This window comes from Heterodontus francisci, chromosome 12 (genome assembly GCF_036365525.1).
Source record: "Heterodontus francisci isolate sHetFra1 chromosome 12, sHetFra1.hap1, whole genome shotgun sequence".
NCBI classification, from domain to species: domain Eukaryota; kingdom Metazoa; phylum Chordata; class Chondrichthyes; order Heterodontiformes; family Heterodontidae; genus Heterodontus; species Heterodontus francisci.
This window is the reverse complement of record NC_090382.1, coordinates 21,225,245-21,242,867: the sequence shown is the minus strand read 5'-3', so window position 1 is coordinate 21,242,867 and position 17,623 is coordinate 21,225,245. Positions and strand designations below refer to the sequence as shown.

At 43.3% G+C, this 17,623-nt stretch overlaps 1 protein-coding gene across 1 annotated transcript in view; it reads left to right on the top strand.

Annotated features, from left to right (window-relative positions):
- The window catches only part of LOC137375553 (serine/threonine-protein kinase 32A-like), a 344,635-nt gene that overhangs the window by 145,288 nt on the left and 181,724 nt on the right, over positions 1–17,623 (top strand). Inside the window, exon 4 of the mRNA XM_068042898.1 lies at positions 12,619–12,792. Within this exon, the coding sequence (XP_067898999.1) occupies positions 12,619–12,792 (174 nt within the window). The remainder of the gene's footprint in view (positions 1–12,618; positions 12,793–17,623) is intronic.

Here is a 17,623-nt window from a genome sequence, read left to right as displayed (position 1 = left end):
AAATAAATGAATCTCGATAGGTCTGTTTGCTGTACTGCGATGCACAATGCCAACACACACTTGTACATGCCAGAGAAAGTTGCAAGTTACGTGTCGTCTCTTTTTGGAACTTTAGATTCTAGTCATGTTTCTTTTTCTTTCTCTCACTGGTAAGCTGTAACCCCTTAGAACTGTGAGAGTGCCTTCGCCAGTGTATCTACATAAGCTTTCAGTATTGTCCTGAGGATAACAAACAGAAAAAAATATCCAATTAAATAGTTTTAGCTACTAGAATTATCCTGTTCAATCATCTTTCCACCTAATTTCTCAACAGAGCAATATGTCTAAGTACTAAATTAGCCTGCTGTGAATCACTTTATAGTGTTCCTATTTTTATTTCTTATCACTACCAGAGCCAGGTCAAATCTAAATTAGATCATAAAATCATACAGCACAGAAGGAGGCCATTTGGTCCATCATGCCTATGCCGGCTCTCAGATACAGTGATCCAATTGTTCCCACTCCCCTGCTCTTTCCCTTTAGCCCTGCAATCTTTTCCTTTTCAAGTATACATACAATTCCCTTTTGAAAATTCCTATTGGATCTGCCTGCACCACTCTTTCAGGCAGTGCATTCCAGATTGTAACAATTTACTGCACAAAAAAAGTTCTCCTCATTTCCACCCTAGTTCTTTTGCCAATTAACTTCAACCTGTGTCCTCTGGTTAGCAACCCTCCTGCCAGTGGAAACAGTTTCTCCCTATCTATTCTCTCAACACCCTTCATCATTATTGTGAACACCTCTAGTAAATCTCCCCCTAAGCTTTTCTGCTCAAAGCAGAATAATCCCAGTTTCTTTAGTCTCTCCTTGTAACTGAAGCCCTTCATCCCTGGCCCCATTCTGGTAAATCTGCTCTGCACTTTCTTCAAGCAGGCTTTTTACTATCAGGGGATTCAAACTAGGAGTCAATTTGAAACTTCCGAAATTTTTGAATTAACACCCGGGGATGATATTCATCTGATTAGGCTGGCAGTGTGTGGGGCATCAGTGGGAGGCCCAATAAAATTGCATGATTGAGCCTCATTTGCATTGACTGACTGAGCTACTTACAGAAGGACATTAAATCTAGTGAGGCAGCTGATTGTCATGGTCCTGCAGCAACATCTTAAAGGGGAAAGTTGGAATCATCGGGACTGAAATGGAGCAGCAGTTTTCAGCAGCAGGAAAATGTTTGTAGCCGCCCCCCCCCCCCCCCCCCCCACCCACTGCATCAAGGGGATGAAATAATGGAAACCTTTAAAGATCAAAACTCACAAGAGACTGAAAGGGAAGAGTGCTAAGACTGTTTTCTGTTCTCCCTGACTGCAGTGAAAGGATCCCTTTAAATAGCACTGTAATGACTACCTTCTGACCTGCTCTGTTCATGATTTTATTGGTGGGTTGAGGTACTGATGATAACACAGATTGAGATGAAACTGGCATTAGGGTCTTCATGGTATCATTTGTCCATTCATGAGGCATCCAGCAGGACCACTTACCGGTAGATCTCCAACAACAAGTCAGCAGTGTTTATCTTTCAGTCTTCATCCCAATGCCACCTTATTTACAGGCCTGAACAGGGGGATTAGACAAACATAAATCGTCCCTCTCACAGATTCAAACTGCTTTCTATGCCAGGAAAAAACAGCTGGAACTTCTGAGTTTTGAAATAGTTGACTACTCAAATTTAAAAAGGCAGCCTCTGTCGCTTAGAATTAATTCTTCTTTCAAGCCTGTAGTTGCCCAAACTTGCAATATTCTGTTGGGTTAAGCTTTGTACAAGAATCTGAACTACATTTGGTTGTTAAACTACTTATTTAGTATGACTGGATTTAATGAAACAGCCATCAAACCAAAACTGGGCTAGAATACTTAAGTTTTGTCACAGCCAGACTATGCCATGTAAAGCTTGTAGACTGGGGAGATAAGTGGCAAATTAACTTCAAAGTAGTTAAATGTGAGGTAATGCACTTTGGTAGGAAAATAGAAGCATCACTTATACCATAGACATTCAGAAACTGAGTGGGATAGAGGAGCACAGGGATCCAAGGATGCAAGTGAATAAATCATGAAAAGCAATATGGCAGGTTAGCAAAGCCATTGAATTGCTAGCAAAGCACTGGGATTTACTTTGAGGGGTAGTGAATTCAAAAGTAGTGAAGTTATGATAAACTTGTATAAGACACTGATCAAGGTGCACTTAGAGTACTGTGCACAATTCTAGCCTCATGCTATAAACAGGGGTCGACAACATGTCCATACATGAACACCAGTGGCCGTGGTAAACAATTTTGGGGTCTGTGACTTGTAGTTTCAGGGTTGAGAAATTTCCCATTGGCTTCTATAGACTGGCTTTAAAAAAAATCCAAGTGTCAATTTCACAGCTGACAGGTGCCGAAGCAGAGACAGCACTTTCTGAACTTCAGACAGATTCTGGCAGGTTCCGTTTTTTTTTAAAAGTCCATCGGCAAACCACAAAGCTGTCTGGATTTCAGAAGCGAGGTTCCCACTCTCAACAATGGTCAGAGAAAAAGCGACAGGCGGACAGAGAGGGTGTGGTTAACACCTACGGATACACGACGCGCCCACGCTTGCATGCATGCGCGATACACACATGCAGATAGAGACAGAAAAGAGCAGAAGAAATAAAGTGGAAAGGTTTGAGGCAATCTATGAAGAGGGTTTTTGTTACGGATCTTAGAGCTCACTGTAGAGTCCTTGATTGTAGGTAGATCTTGCTTTTTGTTGGGGCCCAGTGTTCTTCTTAAACCTTGTTCACTATAGGAGACTTTTCTCTCTTGGTGTTCACGAGTCTTCAGTAGATTTTGAGTTCCGTGCGAAAGAGATGGGAGCAGACAGGAGAGGCTGTGGTGAGCCAACCAGGAGAGGTCTTTTCAGTCCAGGAGCAAACAGACACTCTGAGTTCAGATTGTTAGTACAATTCAGAAAAAACCCAGGTTGCCGAGCAGGTTAGTCATGTGACTAACTGGTCTGACCATGTCTTGGCTCTGTGGATTGTATCATCTTAGCAGGGCCTGGAATGCGCTTCCCTACGTTCAATGTCTGGTGATCAAACCCATTGTGGGTTAAATGGATAAGGGAAATAACCTCTCTTGTCCTATTGGTATGTAAATGTCTTCCAGCCAAGTGTCTGGCAGCCCTTGTAGCAGGCCTTCTCTTCTTCCCAGCAACAATTTGAAATTTAATGTCCATATGGCAAAATTAATATGCCTCATTCTTGGCAGGTGGGGGTCGAGCATGACAGTGACTAAACAATTTGTAGTTGAATAATACATTCATTAACAACTGCTCAACATTTTGCAGAAAAGCTTTTTGTTAATAATTACCTTGTCAGAGCTGAATCGGAATCAACAGTGATAGACTGAGACATAGACATAAGTGAATTGAAGAGAATTGCTTTATTGGAGGAATTGAAGGATATTCTTTATTTGGTAATTGTTTTTATCTAATTTTGTCACTAGCTTTAGTGAGCAAATGACATTTTGTCCATGAGAGATTCTGTTGTTTCTGTATTTTAGAATCCAGGACCTAGTTTAACAGCCTAAATAAGATGAATAAACTAGTTTTGGCTATCCATTGTTAATTTCCCTGTCGCTTTCTGTCCCACTCTGCTTTTTTGTTTTACATGACTCTGCTGAAGTACTATCTGCTCCATCCTATAAAATTTTTCTGATTTGGCGATTACTACCCTTTTGTTGCCTGCCTGGTCTTCAGACACATATTACAAGCAGGTGGAGAAGTTTCACAAACATCGACCACAAGTTAAATTGTCTTGTGACAACAGCAGTGTGAGAAATCGTCTATCTTCCTATTGCTTATTTTTCTGCTGCCTCATCTCAATAATCACAATAACAATCCTCTCCTTGAATTTTATGGTTTCTGGGATGAATTTGCACTCCTGACACAGAAATCATCTGACAAGGTCCATCTACCACCCGTGACAAGGTCTAGCTCTATTCTGTCAACAAAAGTAATTTGCTTTGGCATTGCATACTATTTTGCTTGCTAGCTAACTAATACAGTTGTGCTGCTGTCCATTGATGTTTGTATGATTAGCTACTTTATTTATTGGAAGAAATGTGTTTTAAATCATTTAGATACACTTTAGATTCAGATTAATTGCCCCCATGTCCGTGGCTGAGTCAATAATTTTGTCAAATGTTCTTGGCTGTAAAGAGGATACAGAGGCACTGGAGAAAGTACAAGAAAGATTTACAAGGATGGTACCAGAATTGAGGGATTACAGCTATCAGGAACAATTGAGCAGGTTAGGGCAATGAGAGAATCCAAAACAAGCGGCTATAAATGCAATGAAAACAAGAAATGCTGGAAATACTCAGCAGGTCTGGCAGCATCTGTGGAGAGAGAAGCAGAGTTAACGTTTCAGGTCAGTGACCCTTCTTCAGAACTGACAAATACTAGAAATCTAAAAGATTTTAAGCAAATAAAGCGAGGGGTGGGGCAAGAGATAACAAAAGAGGTGTTGACAGGACAAAGTCACAGAATAACTGACCAGAAGGTCATGGAACAAAGGCATCTTGCTATAAATGCAAGATAGTTACTAATAAATCTAATAGGGAAATAACAAGAAACTTCTTTACTCGGAGAATAGTTAGAATGTGGAACTCACTACCACAGGAAGTGTGTGAGGCAAATGGCTCAGATGCTTTCAAGAGGAAACTAGATGAGTACTTGAGAGAAAAGTGAATAGAAAGATGTGCTGAAAGGCTAAGATGAGGTAGATGGAATGGGTGGAGACTTGCATTGAGTATAAGCATCAGTACAGACTAGTTGGGTCGAATAGTCTGTTTCTGTACTGTACAGTCTATGTAAGTATTCGTATCCAAGTTGGTAAGTAGATCAAAATCCCAACTCTCTGACAATACTCCCACTGTTAAGCATGAGGCAAATGTTTCAATAGTCGAAGCCTCTGGGAAGTAAGCACACGAACTAAACTCTAGATGGACATTGATTTATCAGAAGTCATGGATCTACAAGCAGACAATCTCCTCTTGCACTATCAAACATCAGTCATAATTCATCCCACTAGAAGAGAGCCCCTTGGGACCACCTTGGCAGTGAGGAATATGGGAAGCAGTTGCTTCAAACATGGTTGAACATTTTTGGGATTACTGGTATTAAACAGCAGATGATTTCCATTGCTCGGTAGCTTTTTCTCTCTTTGCTGCTGTTTCTCATGTTGTGCGATCAGACTTTAGATCAATCCCTTTAAAGAACAGGGTGGGAGCGAAGAAGGGAGAATTACATGTGGGAATACTTTACAACATTTAATGATGTCTTGCGACAAAGTGACCCCACTAGCTCTGTGAATGTAATATTTTTAAAAATAATGATGTAAGTTTACTGAGCTCACAAATTGTCCCCGTGTGAATGTTTTTCTCTGACCATATGGTGCCAGATTGTAACTGCTAATGGTTGTGTTTTCTGTTTACCACATGAGTTCATTATATCTAGGGACTTGTCCAAGGTCTGCCTACCAAAGGGAATAGAAACACAGCAGGTGCTTCATTTCCGATGTGATTTCCTTTGCGAATTTTTAAAGGGAGAAGGGTCACCTTCATGAAAAACTGTCTGCCGTGACACAATGTCATTAAAATAGATCACCCAATGTTCTGGTGTGAAAATAAGATTGCCCCTTTTTTGTTTGATTGTTTTATGCTCTATGACAAAAATGTTTTCCAATGGTTTTTTTTCTTGAAGACGATGCCCATATAAAAACTCATCTCCTCCAGCCAATCAAGGAACTAGCGATTATCAACGACTCTATGAACATTATCAGTTGTCATCGGGTATGACTGTGAATCCAATCTATTGAATAATCAACCTAAGTCAAGGGGCCAATTCTCCCCTGCTTTGTGCTGCAGGCATTGCTATAAAGAGTCAGCTTTGGCTTAGTGATAGCCCTCTTGCTTATTAATCAAGAGGCTGTGGGTTCAAGCCTCAATGCTGGACCTGCGTACATCATTTCAACTGGTACTTTAGAGGAGTGGTAAGTGAGTGCTGAATTGTTACAGGTGTTGTCACTTGGATGAAAAGTTAGACTGTGTGCCTGTGAGTTTGAAAGATCTAACAGCATTATTTGAACAAGAGCAGTGGAGTTCTCCTGATGCCCTAGCCAATATTTATGCCTCAACCAATACTATTAGCATATATTAGCTGGTCATTTAGTGGTATTTGTGGAGCTTTGATGGGTGCAAATTGGTTGCTACATTTCCCTACATAACAGTGACTCCACTTCAACAGTATTCATTGTCTATAAAGTGCTTTAGGACTTCTTGAGGGCATGAAAGGTGCTTTATGTCGCAGGAGGGAGGGCATTTATCTTTAATAAGTGAAAGCATTTTGTCTGTTTTTGTAACTAGGGATATGTGGGACAGGTTTGGTAGCTGTAACAGGTCACAATGTTCAAGAAAACTCCCCTACACTACTTAATTTCATACCCCTTGATCTCTTCCTCTACCATATATCTAACGCTTTCCTTTTGAAATTGCCCAAACTATTTGCCTCCACAAAATAAAAATTGTGTTTGAACAAAACTCATGCAGCACATGTGGTGTGAGAAAGGACACCTAGTGTTGTGGCACTGCCTTTCGTAGAAAGCAAGAAAGCAGGCTAGAGAGTCTGTTCTGCTTTGCAGCTAGATCTGCAGGAATGGTGCTCTGCCAATTTCTTGTATTTGATTGCCAAACAGTCTCAGTAGCTGAGATAATTAATTAAATTACAATAAGGTACAATTTTCATGAGTGAATTTAAGATCATGCTGAATGAACTGAAGGCTTTTCAGATTACCTTTTCATAACCAATATAAACTTAAATTGCCAGCAGTTACATTACATTTCAATGTTTATTTTCTCATTGTAAAATTAAGGCTGGTGATTAGGAGAAATGTATTTTTCATAGATTAGTGAGTATGTGGAACAGATTACCAGTGAAGCCAGATAATGCTGTGATAATGAGCTTGTTCAGAAAGAGCTGGATAAATATCTGGAATAGAATTTAAAAATTATAGGGATCAATGTCGACTGAGATGAAGAACATTATTGCTCCTGTGCCGATGCGTTGCCTATGGAAAGTAACTGAGTTACAATAAATGAGTGTAAGTGTAGGAGAGTTTTTCCTAAATATTTTTGGGGATGTGGAGGAATTTTACAGGGCTTCCCCTCAGAAAATTAAATAAATAAGGTACTTGGTAAAGGGACTCTTACGTGTACAAGGTATGTGGAAAAAAGCAACATCGACCTCTCAAATTATCTTTGTTCATTCCATGCTTTTCCGATGTGCTTAACATTGTCACTTGTAAAACAAGCGGCTTTAGGACCTCACTGACTCACTCCATAACAGCTCAATGAACCAGTTCTTTATTTTGTAATGAAATACTTTTAGTTCACTAATTCATCAATCAGCATAACAATAGACCATGCATTGATACACACTGTCATTGTTCGAATAGGACTTGCTGTGCAATGTAAGTGAAAGGTTAATGACTTGGTATACTTGGATGTTAATTACACTGGGATCAGCCCTTGTTTACTGGAGTGAGCCAAGGTTTGCAAGAAGTATTAAAAGGAAGCTTCTTGGTGCGTTACCAATTATATACCACATCAATAGGTGATAGGCAACTTGACTCAACTCAGTGTTGAGTTGGCTGCTTTGTATACAGTTGTTGCACTTAAATGTGACCAATCCCATGGAAAACTCAAATCAAGCTCAGGCTTGTGTGAGTGTGGATTGATTGAAGAAAAAAGAGATAAGCTGGCACTGATACAAATGCAACACAATTGATTTTCAGTTGCTAAATGTTGGTCATGTTTTGTAAGCAGTAAAGTATTTACTTTTCCTGTCCTTGCCTTTTATGAAGGCACAGACTCATGATGGGTCACAGTGCCTTGGACATTGGTGTCCATTGCAGTATTTTGCCCAAGTGAATGTTTCTCATGAGTGAACTTAAGTAGTTGGAACTCGCAGGCTATTCAACCAAGGGGGAACTTCAGTTCAACCCAATCATGTTCTCATCTGACACCCAAATGCAAACATTTTCCAACAGAAGTCATTAACCAAGTAGGCACCTAGATAAAGTGCAGTACTTAATATTGGATAAAATTTGTGTGCTAATGTGTCTGCTAATGTGTGGGTAAAATAAAGTGTTCCAAATTTCATGGGTCTACACTAGATAGTTCCACACATTTGGTATCACCAATCATTCCTGTAAATGGACCTTACAATCCCCATAGCGAAGAATACCTTTACCACCCAATAACTGGTTAAACAATAGTGTAGCCCAGGGATTGTAATGTACACTCCTCGACTGAGATTCTATCCAGGAGACAGGGCTCTTGACCACCAGCAAAGGTGCTGACAAGAGACCTATGTTGCCTCCTCTGAGGAAGGCACACCAAATGAAGTGCCAATTAGACTCGATTATTGCAATGCCTTTTTCTCTACCATCCTATCCACTACAAAGAGTGAGAAGGTTACCAATAATCTGCAGTGCCCCAATATGCACCTCAGTACTTGAGTCTTGGCAAAGACTTTGTCCCCACAGGGAGAGAAGGCTCACTGCCTAGCAGGCAAACAGAAACTCTATTGGTTTATGCTCATCTGTAGCTTGCTTTGGAGACTTTTTAAACATGGTAATGGGTTTCTGTGCCCAGTTGATTCAAAAATTTCTGTATATTGTGCTGCCCTGGATGGGATCAGCTGAATCAATGCAGATTGGGAATGAAACTTGAGGCCTTGTTGGTCTGTGTAGCTCAGATATGGAGTGAATGAACCCACTGAGCCATGGGAGCTTTAATATCTAATTCGGCACTTAAATGGACAGCAGATCAAGGACCCCGGCAGCAGACATCCTACCTGCTGAGAGCTGCCAGCTAATCAGAGGCCAGAAGTTCTTTAAACTGAGCAGTGTCACGCAGAGGCAGGCCACAGGTAAGTCAGAGTGGGATGGGTTTTGCAGGGTGGGGTTCGTGATGGAGGAGGGTGCAGGGGGGTTGGCAGTGAGGGCAGGGGGCTGGCTCTCAGTGGGGGCCCCTGCTTTCTGATGTCAGGTCCCTTGTTCAGGCACATAGTGCCTTTGATTGAGGGACTATCTCCCTCCTTCCCCATGTGGGATGCCATGCTAATTCCGGCAGCGGCGGGATGAAGCCCTTAATTGGCATTAATTGCCCACTTAAGAGCCTCAGTTGGCAGGGCGGGAAGGCCATTAACAGGACTTATTTTGGATGGAGGCAGGAAGGTGATGGAGTTCCCCCATTACATGCTCTCCTGCCTCCAAACCAGGGGCGGAAGAGAGCAGAAATTCCCCCCCGCCCCCTGCCCTGTTTGTACTGTGATGTTGCACATGTTTCCCCTTGCATTCTCCTGTCTTTACATTAACTACGAGGAGAGGTTGGATAAACTCGGATTGTTTTCACTGGAAGGACGGAGATGGAGGGGCGACATGATAGAGGTTTACAAAGTTATGAGCGGCATGGACAGAGTGGATAGTCAGAAGCTTTTTCCCAGGGTGGAAGAGTCAGTTACTAGGGGACATAGGTTTAAGATGCGAGGGGCAAAGTTTAGAGGGGATGTGCGAGGCAAGTTCTTTACACAGAGGGTGGTGAGTGCCTGGAACTTGCTGCCAGGGGAGGTGGTGGAAGCAGGTACGATAGCGACGTTTAAGAGGCATCTTGACAAATACATGAATAGGAAGAGAATAGAGGGATACGGTCCCCGGAAGTGCAGAAGGTTTTAGTTTAGCCAGGCATCGAGATCGGCGCAGGCTTGGAGGGCTGAATGGCCTGTTCCTGTGCTGTACTGTTCTTTGTCTGTCACAAAAGCGGTCTAGTGAGACAAGACACAATTATAAACCAACAGACAAGTTTATTTTGCATAGAATTTGAATGAAAAGGATGTTTTCCCAGTGAGATACATTTGTTTCTTAATGCATTTTATAATATGAAATAACAAGCCATGCATTCCTATGGGGTTGGGATAGGTGGGAGGGTGAGAGGGTTTTGGGATGGGAAGGAACACATTTACAAGTCAGCAGTCCCTCAACTGACTGACATTAACCTCTTCTAACACAGGCCATATGTGTTCCATGCCATAGCCTTGAGTCTCACAGCATCCTTGGTACGTTGTGTCTCTCAGTGTTTCAGACTGTGCCACCTTTATTTCTCCAGATAGAGATAGAGAAAGACTGACCTCTGACCCCTCACTCTCTGTGTAATGAAGATTGGTCTGCTGAACTGCCAGTCAAGGTTACCACCTTGAATGAATTGTTCCTCCTCCATTTGGTGTGGGAGCTCCTGTCGCCTGTATTGGCTTTCCAGCTTAGTGACTTGACAGAGGTATTGAAGGAAAATCCATTCTAACTCCAGGATACAAACTGCTATGGGTTATGTTCAAAGAAATACCAGTGTCATAAAGTTGATGCAACACACACAATTTTATTTTTTCCCCCAAAAATGTACTTTATTCATAAAAATGTGTAAAATAAATAAAAATAAAAAAAATTCCCAGTGACACACAAGCTTCTTCGAATGTTGATTGATTAATTGAATAATTTGCCTTTCTATTCTTCCAATCAAAATGGATAACCTCACACTTATCCATGTTCAACTCCATCTGCCAAATTTTGGACCATTCACCTAACCTATCCATATTTCCTTTTCTTGGAGGGCCTGGAGGATGTTAAGTGCAGACCATGGACTGATGGACTTGTGGTCAAAGGTGTTTTTCTGCACAAACTTTTCCACGAGGGACAGATGGTATGGGACAGTCCAACTGGATGGAGCAATTTGATGCTTGTTCCTTCTGGTACTGCACCAAAACATCCTAATCAACATTCTAAGAAGCTTGTGTGTCAATGGGAATTAAACCTATGTTAGGTGATCCTGAATTTATATCAACAATAAAATAGGAACATCGGAGCACGGGTAGGCCATTCAGCCCATCAAGCCTGCTCCGCCATTCAATACAATCATGGCTGATCATCCACTTCAATGCCTTTTTCCCCACACTATCCCCATAACCCTTTATGTCATTTGTATTTAGAAATCTGTCAATCTCTGCTTTAAACATACTCAATGATTGAGCTTCCAAAGCCCTCTGGGGTAGAGAATTCCAAAGATTCACAACACTCTGAGTAAAGAAATTTCTCCTCACCTTGGTCCGAAGTAGCTTCCCCCTTATTTGGAAATTGCGTCCCCTGGTTCCAGACTCCCCAACCAGGGGAAACATCTTACCTGCATCTACCCTGTCTATTCCTTTAAATATTTTGTAGGTTTCAATTAGACCACCTCTCATTCTCCGAAATGCTAGAGAATATAGGCCCAGTTTCCCCAATCTCTATTTACCGGACAATCAGGCCATCCCGGGAACAAGTCTGATGAACGTTCATTGCACTGCCTTCTAGGGCAATAATATACTAAAGTAAGGGGACCATAACTACACACAGTACTCCAGGTGTGGTCTAACCAATGTTCGATATAATTGAAGTAAGACTTCACTACTGCTGTACTCAAATCCTCTTGCAATAAAGGCTAACAAACCATTAGCCTTCCGTAAACTAAAAAAAAAGCATTCAGATCAAATTGATAAAAATCTCAAAATGTTACAGGAAGCTTTAACTATCAATTGCCCAAATGGTATCTTTTTTTTTGTTTCAAGGCTTTTGGGGCTTTCTAAAGATTCACATTGCTTGAAAGTCATGACAGAATTTGCATTTATACAATAACTTATAACATCCTCATTATGTCCTAAAGTGCTTTACAAGCAGTTGATTACTTTTGAAGCTGAACTTTGTATCGTGAAGCCAACTGGGAGCATGGGTCGATCAAAGCTCAGCTTGATCTTAATATCATGCCTTGCCCATCTCAAGCTGGGCCAATTGGCTCATTCGTTCAATTGTTGTAACATCTAGTTGAATCTGTTTCAAGAGTATTTTTAACTTTGGTTATAATATGGTTACAAAGGATTTACAGCACAGAGACAGGCCCAGCTGGTCTGTGTCACCTGCTGTACCCCTTCATCTAACACTATCCACATAATCTTCTATTCTTTCCTTCAGATATTTATCCAGCATTCACTTAAATGCATCTCTGCTGTTGTCTCAACTACTTCTTGCAGTGGTGTGTTCTACATTCTAACCCTTCTCTGGGTAAAGAGGTTTCTCCTGAATTCTTGATTCGATTTAATTTTATATTAATAGCCCCTAGTTTTGTATTCTCCCACAAATGGAAACATTTTCTCAGCCTTTACTTTATCAAACTATCTTGTAATCTAAAGATTTCTAACACATCATCCCTGTCTTTCTTCCAGAGAAAAGAGTCTGGCCTTTTCAATCTTTCCTGATGGGTATAACCTCTCAGTTCTGATATTATTCTTGTAAATCATTTTTTCATGTTCTCCAGTGCCTCTACATCCTTCTTATAATATGGAGACCAGAACAGTGCACAGCACTCTTAGTGTGGACTATGTAAGAATATCCATAGATAGTCTTTCAAATTTAGTCAGATGTGGTTTACAGGTACTGTAAGGCTAATAAATAATCTCAGCTCCCCTCTGTCCTTTCAGGTATTCGTTTCAGGATGAGGAGGATATGTTCATGGTGGTGGACCTCCTACTGGGTGGAGACCTTCGTTATCATCTGCAACAGAATGTTCACTTTAAGGAGGAAACAGTGAAACATTATATTTGTGAGCTGGCTCTGGCATTGGATTATCTACAGAGCAGACATATCATTCACAGGTCAGTCACTCAGACTGTACAGGACAGTGCTAATTATGGACAAAGTATTCCTGGTTAAGTGAAATCCCCTTTTAGATGTGATGACTTTTGATCGTTATTAAACCTAGTAAGGAAAGTTGAGTTCAAGGAAGGCATGGTTGAAACACCCCACCTTGGGACCCATGCTCTTCCTTCAGGACTGCTTTAAGGGCATTATTGCAATAATGGAATAGCCCCTTTAATTAACTCACTAGATCTACTGAGTTGGTCAGTATTGAAAATCAGGCAATCCATTGGCTGCAGTGTGATTCTTGGGTCTGTACTTGATCAGAGTCAAAATGTTGGTACAAATAAAACTAATACTCATGACACCAATAATATCGCTTTACACACACCCTGGGATGCATTTTGTTGAGCTCCCGACGTCGGGCTCCATGGCAGGGGTGGGGGCATGCCGGAAGATCGCAGCAGCCCACCAGGGAACCCGACGCCGGGATTGCCGGGCCCTACCTCCCCAACGGCAGCAAGGCTCCATGGCACCACACCTCCCCCACAACCCTTCCCGCCACTCGGTGACAGCACCTGGCATTAAATATTGAAATTCACTTTCTGCATGCATTTAAATCCAGTCCCCCGCGATCTTACCATTGGTTTTGGACCTTCAGTGCGACAGGCGGCACTCACCTGCCTTCACTTTCCTGTCCAGGTGGGGAAGGGGGGAATCAGAGCATTTTCAGTGTAGTGGGGGGAAACGGGGTCAACTCTGTATTTTTAGTATAGCGGGTGGTGGGGGGAGGGGGAGGGGATGAACTCTATACTTTGTGCAGCTGTGGGTGGAGAGAGGGGTCAACTCTGCAATTTCAGTGCATTGTTGGGGGGGTGGGGGAACGGGCCAAACATTTATTTTCAGTGCAGTGGGGGGGAGGGGGAAACCGGGGCAACTCTGCATTCTCTGAGTAGGGCTGGAAGCCCTTTAAAAATGGTGCCAATGCCCGCGAAGAGACAGCTGACGCCGTTCACAGCGGCACCGAGTCCGCCCCCAGCACATGATTGGGGGGGATGGTCGCCCTGCATATTTAAATGAGCTGCTGGGCTCAGGATTGTGGCGGCACGCAGCCCGTGTTCGTGGGCTGCCATTTTCTTTGCCTGCTGCTGCTCCTGGTGGCAGGAAAGCAAAACTCAGCCCCTTGTCTTCAGTCCTGATGAAGCATTTCTTGTGATTCTGGACCAGATGACAGTGTCCCTTGAGCAAGGTTTGAACTCCAAATCATCCTCGCTTAGCCACTTCCTCAGTACTTATTTATTGATATTTACACAGTGCCTTAGCACATCCAGACAAAGGGAAGATGTCTGAGTCTAGAAATTACTGTTAGCAATGAACACATGTAAATTACATTCCTCTATCTGTTATTTTAAAGCAAGTGTTGACAAGTTTAAAGTATTGAGGGAAAAATTGGATTAGTCCTGAAAATGGGAAAGGGATCACAATGCATGATTAATCCATGCCCGTTTTTTCCAATGAAGGCAGCACACAAACTTCATACTGCCTGCTAATTTAAATTTAGTAGTGTGCAGCCTCAGTGGGCACAAGTTCGTACGAGGCTGGCACCACTTAAAACTAGCCTGCAGTATTTAAAGCCAGCCCGCACCTCTCAAAGGCAAAGTGCATTCTGGCCACAGCAGGTGCTGGAAGACATTCTGAGAAGGAAGAAGAGTGACAATGCCACAAATGGCAAGCGTGATCCGGGGTTCTCTGATGGTGCTTTGGAAGCCTTGGTGCAGGAGATTGACAGGAGAAGAGAGGTCCTCAACCCACAATGGGCAAGATGTGAATTGTATATTAATTGTGTTTAATTAAATGCTGGTGGTGGACATTAACTGGGGAATCACTTGTGCTCCCATAAATAGGAACAGACTGAAACTGTGGTGGTTGGGTGAGGAGGTGTATGTTTGTAATGTGTAACTCTGTAAATAGAAGCGTATAAAAATTTGAAACGATTGGTCCTGTTCTATCAGTCACTTCCTGGCTTTTTGGGGTACACTACAGGAGGCCCGCCAGACAGACATTGAGAAGGCAGTGGGAGCAGACAGCTTTCACTGTCAATGCAAGCAAATCTAGCCCTGAAATCCTGAATGCAATGCAGGAAGACGTTTAATGCTCTCACGCAAGTGGTTAAGGTCAGTGAATTCTCAAATGCCATATCCTTACAAATGAACTACTAGCATCACACACTGATCCATTCACCCCATCTTCACTCACATGCCCAAAATCTCTAACAATCACGACTCAGACCCAACATCCATGGCCTCAACTCACCCTCCCACACTTAGCACTACTGGAAGCCTCACATACACATCTCTCAGCATGCACATACTGCCAACTATTCAACTATGACAGGCACATTACCCAAACACATTGCACAACATTCACTGACACACTTTCTTCTCTCTTGCAGGACAAGATGATGCATAACTGCAGACAGCAACACCTAAATGGCAGGGGACAGGAATGGCTGCATGTCCTCATCCCCACAGAGGGAGGCATTGCTGGCAGCCATTGGTGCAGCTATGACTGAGGCCATGGCCCACGGCAAGGTGAAACCATTGAAGATGATGTTATGCTCCTACCTAATCCACCTTCTGAGATCCCACTTTCCTGCCGGCCCACAATCTCTCCTGATTTACAAGCTGCAGATGGTGTAAGAATGCACCTCTTGCTTTCCCCCTCTTCCCTCAGCACAACTGTACCCTTGTGCCTTTTTCCTTTTAGATACCCAAGAACTGCAAGCTAGCCAGGCAGTGACACAGGAACGTGAAGTGCAAGAGGAGCAGGAGACTGATGATGAAATACTGTCACTTGATCTTACACTCACAGCTACCAGCTCAGATACTGGTACTGTACGCTCTTTAGAGGGTAGCAGGGAAGCAGGATCTGCATGTGATGAATGACTGGGGAGGTGTCAACTCCCTGGAGGGCAAGGTTGCGCCTGAGTTCTGCTGCAGATGAGGACTTTGAAGGGTTGCGTATAGAAAAAGTCTGATGGGCATGCACAGTGAAATGCTTGGTACGTTGGCAGGCCTGCCAGAAAGCCTGTAGTCATTGTCAAGGAGCATGGAGGACCATGGCACCAACTTGGCCTAGGGCTTGGCGCAGAACTTGAAGCTCATCCTTTCCAGTGTGGAAGTGGTAGCTGACTCCATGAGAATACTTGTGAACCCAGCCATGATACAGCGTCTGATGGCTGATGTCTTAACATCCAATACAGCACAAGCAGAAGCCACCCAACGTCTCAGTGCTGCAGTGGAAACTCAGACTGAAGACATGAAATCTCAGTTTGCTGCAGTGCAGGCTCAGACTGCTGCCATCATGGCTGTGGATACCAGGGTCTCACAGCAGTCCAGCAGTCTGTCCTCCAATAGATTACTAGGATTGCTGAGGTTCACCCTGGGGGGAGTGACAATGACCTGGTGGAACACAAACCTACTGTTCTTTCTGGGTCAGCCAGCCAGCTCAGACTGCTGCAGCCCATACTGATGTGGAGCAGTCTAGGGCATCAGCTGCGTGAGGGCGTCCTGCAAGAGCATCTGCAGTCTCCTCTAGTGAAAGTCAGCAGCCTTCCACCAGCCTTCCACCGCTGCGTAGGAGCACTAGGACAGGCAAAGACACCCGCAAGATGGGCGCTAAGGGAATGCACAAAGGTGATTAGTTGATTTTTATGTGGAATTCTGGATCATTTATTTGACAAAGTTAGCTTGAATGTTTGTTTTGTGATGGTTTTATTTCAGCATTGTGGTCAAGAGGATACTGCGATGGTGACAGAGGGATGGTAAGGCGTGAGACTGTTGTAAAATGAGGACTTGGGTTGTGTTCACCGTCAGAGTCAGATGAACCAATCATGGACAGCCCGGCTAGGAAGGGGAGGTGTTGGCTTCTTCCTCCCTTTGTCCTGCTCCTCTTCTATCTCCTCAGCTGCTTGTCGTATACCAGGTGGTAAGGACTGTGCTCTTATGATGGTGAGGTTATGCAGGATATAGCGGACCACGATGAATCAGGTCACCTGCTCTGGCCAGTATGGTCGGGCTCCTCCAGAGTGGTCCAGGCAGCTCTAATTATATGCCTGTTGGCCATGTGTGGTTGGGTTGCCCAGCAGAGTTATGATGCAGATGTGAAGCAGATAGCCCTTGTTGCCCAGCAGCCACTCTCTGATTTGAAGTGGTGGCTCAACTACTGAAGGAACAGTGGACTGGCACAGAATAAAGGCATCATTACTTTTGCCAGGATCCGGGGCATTTACCTGCATGATGTGCTGAGAATGGTCGCACACCAACTGCACATTCAGGGCATGGAATCCTTTGTGACCATGGGGAATCCCATTAGCCTGGCAAAGTCATGTGCACACTCTGCCTGCTTCTCTCTGGTCAGAGAATATAACGTATTCCCTCTCCTGGCTTAAAGAGACGTAGTCACCTCCTTAATACAGCAATGGACGGCAAACTAGGAGATGTAAGAGATGTCACCTACTGCAGCCTGGAAGGATCCCAACATAAAGAAATTCATGGCCACTGTCAGCTTCACAGCCACTGGCAGTGCCATCCTCGCCCTGCATTGAGACTGCACGTCTGCCTGCAAGAAGTGAGAGATTTCAGTGAGCACCTCCTTAGAGAAGATGCACACACTGTTTCTGGCTTAGTCAAGGTGAGAGAAATGCTCCTTTAAGACCCTGGGTGAATATGGCCTCCTGCTGAGAGCCATTCTCCCCTCCTCCTCCTCCCTCTGTGAACAGTTTGTCCTCTTTTATGTTGCTTCAGTTTAACCTCCCTTTCATGATGCAGGCCAAGGGGAATTGAGACT